Source organism: Erigeron canadensis, unplaced genomic scaffold (genome assembly GCF_010389155.1).
Source record: "Erigeron canadensis isolate Cc75 unplaced genomic scaffold, C_canadensis_v1 Conyza_canadensis_unscaffolded:264, whole genome shotgun sequence".
Lineage (NCBI taxonomy): Eukaryota > Viridiplantae > Streptophyta > Magnoliopsida > Asterales > Asteraceae > Erigeron > Erigeron canadensis.
The window spans coordinates 1-7,500 of record NW_025215674.1 but is presented as its reverse complement, the minus strand read 5'-3'; the positions used below and the strand labels follow the sequence as shown (position 1 = coordinate 7,500).

Sequence of the window (7,500 nt, the reverse complement as noted above, 5' to 3'; positions counted from 1 at the left end):
CACTAAACGGGGATCAAAATCTTTGCGCAGTAGAGGAGTCAAAAGCGGAGGACGAAGCGAATGTAGAGGACACAGCATATCCAGGGAAGGAAGATGGACTGGACTCACTCTCGTTGGGAGGCTGTTCAACCAGACTGCGAAGTTGAAAATCGAAGGGGAACCAGAAACCTTGATCCATGGTCCCTATCCCTACCCTAGAAGGGCTTGAAGTTGAAGCAGACGTCCAGAGGTGCCTTTCTTGATGGAATGAAAGAAATGCCGACCTATAATTCCTAGTCATGAAGTGGAAAAGAAAGAAGTAGCATGGAAAGGAAAGCAATTCGCCAAGCTATGAAAGAAGAGTTTCATTGATGGCCTTCTTGGGAATAGGCATGAAGCCAATCTCTCCTTTCTTCGGTGAATAATCAGTGAATAACCCTTCTTTGTCCAGTCATTTCATCCTGGTAGGGAAATCCAGGACATACATACAAGGCTTGAATGAGATAAAACGGATGACTAGCGATGTCTCATATGTCAGTAGCAGTGAACATGACGGCAAGGCCGGCACCAGATCCGGCTCCCTTTAAGTCCTCAAAGGCCTCTTGACGTTCTCTCGTCCAATGCCATGGTTGGTTATTCTTAAGGAGATTCGTCAGAGTAAAGGTGCAGGCCAACTCGGAATAGAAAGAGCCTTTTACTTTAGTAGGCCGAGGTCAAATGTCGGGATTGAGATTGGATTCAGGAATGGAAAGACCGAATGGACAAAAAGAGGGCTTTTCTAAAAGGATTGGAACTAGGCCAATGCCAATCTCATCTATTGCAGCAAAGAAAGAGAGGCAGGAAGAAGTCAGCTAGTTGCCATCCGCTCTGTCCCAATCTCCGGTCAATGATTGAGTCCGAACTCACCTAAAACGGCGTAGAAGGGTAAATCTACCTAGTCAAAACTCTTGTTTAGGAGCCCCTTTTTCAAGCTTCCTCGCCTTCACCCTATGAGTTCAGGGTGCTTTCCTGGCTCGCCTGAACTCATATCATAGGGTTGTGTTCAGTACGATCTTTAGCCTTTCTTCGTAAGATCCTGAGAACTGAAATGCCTAAAGACGGTGCTCAAGTCAGAAATGCGATCTTCTAGGGCAGGAATTCTTATATGCTAATTGCCAGAAATCCCTCTCATTTTGTCAATAAGGGAGAGGTTGGGAGATAGCTCTTAGCCTGTTGGTTGCTTGCCTGTGACTTGACTTCCTCGTACTCCTTCTCCTAGAAAGCGACTTCTTTCATTCCTCGACAGCTAGGTCTTTGCCGACTCTTAGCTTTCCAGGCGGGTTGGTGTTCAACCTTCATTCAATAGGGCTATCTATCCGAAAGGTCTTAATAAAAAGAATCCCTGTAATAGAAGTTCATTCCTTAAATACCTTCCTAATCAGTAATTTGATGGTCTTCCGTAAAGACTTTCATGCGCACCTTCCTTCATAAGAACAGGTAACCTGGTAGGTGAGTCACTCTCCGCTAACCTGGTAGGTGGGACTTGCTCTACTTTGACTTCTCTATTTCATAACACTAGCCAACCAGCGTACATGGAAAGGAGCTGACACTCGTCGAGAGGAGAAAGGGCAGGTTTTTGATCTAGTCTGATGCTTACAGGACATAGAATCACGTTTCCGGATGAGTGAAGTTCTTGTTCATTTCTCTTTCTAAAAGGGAGTCTCAATGAGAGCTAAGAAAGGTAATGAGTCTGAATGCCTTCATTGTTGCTGGCTACCTTTCACTTAGAAGTAATAATAGGAAGTCCAAGGCTGCCTTATCTTATGGGCAATGCTCCCTTTGCCGTAAAGAGTAGCCATATCCAGTGCGATCTCCTCATACTCAGGCGTCGCCTCAAATCCCATTTATAAACTCTACAACTGCTCCGGTCACACTGCACCACCCTTAATTTAACGGGCCTTTAGGCTAAGGATAGATTGTCTGATAGACGAATTCGTCGACCGCCAATGCTCTAATAAGCTGTCTTTCTCCCAGGGATGCTCTTCTTGTCCTACCGGTCGGGTTGCTGGACTGGTTCTTTTGAGGGAGGCCTATAAATTGCACGGGTCCAAGCTTGATTGATTGATTCTTTTAAAACTAGCTCCTGTAATCAATCTCACCATTAGCATTTTCACCATTATAATGGAAACTAAATTCTGTGGATTAAAGCCCTTCTTTAAAGAAGTCCTCTAACTAGATCAGCTAAGTAGGTAGCTTCGCTCAATTGATTCTATAACTCACCATAGCAAGGTAAGCTGCTCTGTATGAGTCGTTACTAACAACCGAGAAGCCAGTCTCTCAGCTGATAGCTCATCGGATCATGCAGCTCCTGATCTGGTCATAGAAAGAAGGAAGTCCGAACTCAAAGCCAGTGTCTGAGCCAGCTGTCCTTAGTAGACTGGAAGCCAGATAAGGAAGTCTGGTCTAGCTCTCGAAAGTGGGTGTGAGCCCCCTGGCGGGTTCTCTTCCGGATCTTTCGAAACTGGAATAAAGGGGTCCGAAGTAGAAGGAAGGGTTGCCCACTTGATCCAAGATTCATTCCTCCCGCTTTCATTTTATTTCTTTTCCAGTATATATAGGGCTTGACATGACAGCACCTCGCGGCTCCCTTTCAAGATGAACAATGCGGCTAAGCGTGTATCTGGCGCGGGTGTGCCGATGGATGGAGGCGGTTGCATGCTGCATCTAAGAGTTTAGTTCCATGAGACTGAATAACATGGCCTGAAACGAAGTCAACTCACTTTGCTTAACACAGGGCAGCAGAGCAGGACTTATTTATTTTATCACCCTCACCCGTCATCCAACATGGTTCGCACCAGCGTTATTTGACTCGCTTAGTCCATCGCTGTTTGGCTCTACTTCAACCACTACAACCTGACGGTTCCCTTGCCCTTGCAGCTAAAAGAATGCGATAGAACACCTTTTCTGACATCAGGAGATGAAAGCAGTCAAGCAGGCAACTCGACTATTCGTCTTCACTTCCTCAAAAATGCTACCTGCGCGCAGACCCATCCCCAAAGGACTAAACGCATTCAGTTATCTTTCAAAGAGCTTATTCGAGAACAACCTATTCTACAACCTATTTGAATTTGAAAACAGCTTTAGGGATGACTATTTTGCAGCGGTAATTGCAAACAGAAAGGGAGCACCGCTTACTCAAGCACTAGTACCGTCTAAGCATCCCACAGCTGATGAAAGAGTACCGGCAACTGGTTGAGCTTCTATTCTAGGATCAGATCTGCAGCTCTTGCAGTAACAGCTTAGGGGATTGGTTTGAATAGCCTATTGACCAGGAGAGCAAGCATTACCGCAGCTTTTACTCTGTTGCAGGTATCAGAAGTTCCATACATGAAAATGAAATGGGACCATTAAAACCCCTCTAGAGCTTGCTTTGCTGCAACTATAGCGTTAGTAGAGGTTGCTTGCGACGGTAGCATTAGCTAGGCAATCAAGGCAGGTCGAACAGAGTCAGTCCTAGGGTGAAGATCATCGGATGGAAAAATGGATTGAGCTGGCTAATCACTTGATGACCCGGTGGAGAATGGGAACAGAGAGTCGCTCCCATAAACGAATGAATGGGACTCCTGGTCCTGATCGAACCAGAGATTCCGACAACCCGGGAATCGGCAGAAAGAGATGGGTCGGATACTGGAATCTGCCCAAAAGTCCTGACTTTTTCGAGGCAGGGCTTCGATCCGTATCTGGCCAACTCCTCGAACTGCTGGGTGCGACATATTCATGGACTGGCAAAGCGAACTCTCAATTTGATCAGGAGAGCCTAGAGAGCTCTCTATCTTTCCCCAAATTCCGACTAGCGGTTCTTTTTCTCGACCAATTTGAATTCAATTTTTTTTTTCATTTTAAGTTAAGTAGAGTAGTAAGTAGCTAGGCGGGTTTCAGCACATGCTGCATTTAGAATCTCCAAAGAAATTAGAAGCGCCTATGATAGCGTATGATTTTTCCCATTTGTGACCGAGGGTTGCTTGCAAGAGGCGGCGATCGGCAGTGTTCCAAAGCGCCATAACGACTTGCGTTAGAGCGTTATGCCAAACGATCCCCAGCACCTGTAGTTATGGGGATCGCCTTCGGCTTGCTTTAGTCGCTTGCCTGAGTTGCGTTGCTGGGATCGCCTTCGTCTTACTATACTGTTTCCCTAACGCATGCTGGTTACCATAAAGACACCGAGGGATATCGCATGCGCTAGTTTCAGGGATGTTGTTTACACTACTAAAGGTAACAACTAAAAGTGCCGGAACGACTCTAGTGGTGCAAGCGAAGGTTTCAGTCTTGTCGAGCGAATCCCATTGTTCCGGTCCGAGAATCCCTATGTCTGAGGTCGAGCAGCTACGCTCTCGTTGGTCGAGGTTAGATCCTCGTATGTCGCCACTCTCGTCACTGGGCGTTCTCACTTTAGCCTTGTTATCTCAGGACACTCTGCCAGGTTGTTCCTTGTTGACCGGCCTTGTGATTCTCGTTATAGAATGTAGTGCCCAACAGTTTAAAGGAACGGGTGAAGTCTCGGGATCCGCTCTAGCCGAGTAAGAGATTTCCCCTGTAGAGTAGTCTCCGTATCAGTCCATGGGCTAAGGTGCAATTGCCTTCTTAGAGCCAGTAACTTCGTACTGAAAATTGGAGAAAAAAGAGTTACAGAGGCATCTTCCATTCATATCGATTTTGGTTTTTCTGCACCATATTTTGATCTCCCTTTTCTTCGATCCGGAATTCCCAACAAATCCTTGACTCCTCGAATACAATGGGATTTCACACCTGGCGAATCTTTCACTCTACCTCCTCTTATTAAGACTATAGAATGTTCCTGCGAATTATGACCTTCGCCCGGAATGTGAGCAAATATATCATGTCGATTGCTCAACCGTACTTTGGCTATCTTACGTGGAGCTGAATTAGGTTTTTTCGGTGTTCTCGTTGGTACACGCGGGCGTACTCCTTGCTTCTGGGGACATTGATCCGAAGCTCGAGTACGGTCCGTGCGCCGTTTTTCTTCTCTACCATGACGAATCAATTGATTTAATGTAGGCATCGCTCTTTACTTTTGTTCTTCCCCCCGATTTTTGCCCTATCACCAGTGGTTACTCCCGATCCGAAGCACCCCTTTTCCATTCATAGAGAGATCCAATCGTCAAAATCAATAAAAAGGCCATCATGGACCAAGATCCAAAGGGATCAATCTTGTTGGGAGGTACTGCCCAAGGAAAGGAAAAGGTGACTTCCGGATCAGGGATAATAAATAAAATAGAAACAAGATAAAATCGTATATCAAAACGACTTCTGGCATCACCGAAAGGATCGAAACCACATTCGTAGGCCGACAATTTTTCTGGATAGGTCGAACTATTGGAAGCAAATGGAAAAGGAACACCGAGTGGGATCAAAGAAACTAGCGGACTGATCACTAAATAGATACAAATAGGTGCAAATTCTGACATCACCACAGCCCACTTTGTTTTCTCGCTCCTTGCTCGCGGAGCGGCATACCGAAAAAAAGATAGGATTTGAATCGATGACTTAAGCCCTTGCGCTATTCCCCCCTGATCGCATCGTAGATAGCAGTCAGAGTCAGTACGCTTTCCATTTAGAAAATGCGTTCTCTGACATAGGCGGGGCCATCCCTTTTGAGCCCTTGCCTCACCAGAGCTAAAAACTCTAGTTCCAAAGTGTCTCGTTGGTATACGTCCAACTGGAGCCGGTCCAGTTGGTCGCCATGCTCGTCCAAGAAGTCTTTAAAGACTTCTTGTGGGTTGTATGGGGCCTGGTCGGCCAAGGGAGGATTCTGCTCCAAGACTCTTTGAAAAAGGCGTAAAGCCTCATGCTTGAGTTCTCGGAGCAGGAGGTCCCTGTTTTCAAAAGAGACCAACCGGTTATACTCCCCCTGAGAGGGAGCATCGTCCAGTTCTTTTTTTATGTCCGACCAGTAGGCTCCCCTTGCCTTATCTAGCAGATAGGGGCTATTGTCCTGCTCGAGTCGTACAATGCGATTTCGCATTGACGACTCCAAGCTCGCATTTTGGACTACTGTTCCTTCGTGGGACGGGCCCGCTTCATCGCGTGCCACCGAAGAACGAACTGAGGTGCCCTCCATTTCCGTTTCGGGAAAAGGCTCCATCAACACTCCTATCGAGAACGAATCTTCCGTCCAGGAGTTCGCGTGTGATGGTCCCCCGGAACCTGAATTGGAAGGGATTATTTCCCCACCCGACGGATTCACCATATTGGCTCCGATCCCCGCAGTGACGAGCGCTCGAAAAGCACAGCCTATCACTGAGGCCAGAGCGGAGGAGCAGCCCACCTTGCTAAAAAGGAGAGAGAGGGCCTTCACCCCTAGGAAGCCTGCTACCTTCGATAGAAGAGAACAAAAAAAGGCGCTCCCCCCGAGAAGATAGAAAAGGAACATCAGACCGCTTAGCAAGAGAACCTTAACACTGCGAAATAAATTCATCCTAACCGATTGTTTCATTTTTTGTTTTTTCTTTCCCAGTATCGATATAATGAGCACTGTGAACTATCTGCTTCAAAAAAGATAGTTGTAAAGAAGATCAGAGCAAGATATCGTAGTGTAGAACATATTTGAAGTAATGGGGATCACATTAGTAGGAATATAGGCTGATACGTCTCCAGAAAGCCTTGCACAAAGGGGATGAAAGGCTACTTCTTTGCCCCCTTATTGTATTTAGCTGCTGTCACCGAAGGCTCCTTTTTCTTAGCGCAACTGGCCTTTCTGACCTTTTTATAAGTCCCCCTCTAGTCTACCACTAGGCACCTATGTCAGGGGAGAGCAGAAAGCGAGAGAAGAGTGCTATGATTCTTGTGCAGTCTATATAAGCAATTCCTTGATCAGGGTTTTCTTGGCCAGGAATGCTCGATCCGGATAAGAGGGCGCTGTCCTCTATTGTTGAAGCTCAGTTCAGTAAGACAATCGGGTTTACCAAGCTTGTAGGATACTACTTACTAATTTATGCCTGGACGCAGGAAGAGCGAACTATTCTCTTAGACAATGCTCTATCGATCCAGAACTCTAGGAAAGCAACTTCGATACCTAGATAGCGGGAGAGGAGGGCTAGCCCATACAAAAGGGAATCCACTTCTTTACTAGAGATAACTCGATTTGAAGCTTTCATTCCTCTTCAGGTGGTTTGGTTTATCTTTATTTAGCTATTGAGCAAAAAGAGTTCGCAACCTTTTTTGCGCTCATCTCCTTCTCTTCAGGGATATGTAACTCCAAGCCATCAACATTTGGGAAAACAACATACCTTGATGCAAACCTATAAACTCCTTAAACCACCTCTTAAAGTGAACGTGAGTAGGATCTTTAAGTTTCAGAGAGGGCTGCTATTGCCTCTCCTTCACAAGCCCGATTCCGATGGTTATGATTACAGCAACAGTTAACCCTCCGGGTCTTGACTAGGAAACTAGCTCTGCGAAGACGCTTCTTGGTGTTCTTCCGGTGGATGAAAATCAAAACCAACTAGCCAACCAGAAAAAAAA

General features: G+C 46.1%; 3 protein-coding genes across 3 annotated transcripts; all 3 read right to left on the bottom strand.

Moving 5' to 3' along the window:
* Positions 1–4,037: 4,037 nt before the first annotated feature.
* LOC122584441 (ribosomal protein S12, mitochondrial) lies at positions 4,038–5,038 on the bottom strand. Its single transcript, XM_043756604.1, has one exon. It carries the CDS (start codon positions 5,036–5,038, stop codon positions 4,661–4,663), a length of 378 nt encoding a protein of 125 aa, XP_043612539.1. The 3' UTR covers positions 4,038–4,660.
* A 39-nt stretch (positions 5,039–5,077) lies between these two features.
* Positions 5,078–5,502, bottom strand: LOC122584442 (NADH-ubiquinone oxidoreductase chain 3). Its single transcript, XM_043756605.1, has one exon. It carries the CDS (start codon positions 5,442–5,444, stop codon positions 5,088–5,090), a length of 357 nt encoding a protein of 118 aa, XP_043612540.1. The 5' UTR covers positions 5,445–5,502; the 3' UTR covers positions 5,078–5,087.
* On the bottom strand, positions 5,493–7,065 carry LOC122584440 (uncharacterized mitochondrial protein AtMg01280). The gene has a single exon (XM_043756603.1). The coding sequence runs from the start codon at positions 6,470–6,472 to the stop codon at positions 5,591–5,593; it is 882 nt and encodes a 293-aa protein (XP_043612538.1). The 5' UTR covers positions 6,473–7,065; the 3' UTR covers positions 5,493–5,590.
* Between the last annotated feature and the right edge of the window lie 435 nt (positions 7,066–7,500).

Excerpts from the sequence above, each read along its gene's own strand:
- LOC122584441 (XM_043756604.1), bottom strand. The coding sequence starts at position 5,038 with ATGCCTACATTAAATCAATTGATTCGTCATGGTAGAGAAGAAAAACGG.
- LOC122584442 (XM_043756605.1), bottom strand. The coding sequence starts at position 5,444 with ATGTCAGAATTTGCACCTATTTGTATCTATTTAGTGATCAGTCCGCTA.
- LOC122584440 (XM_043756603.1), bottom strand. The coding sequence starts at position 6,472 with ATGAAACAATCGGTTAGGATGAATTTATTTCGCAGTGTTAAGGTTCTC.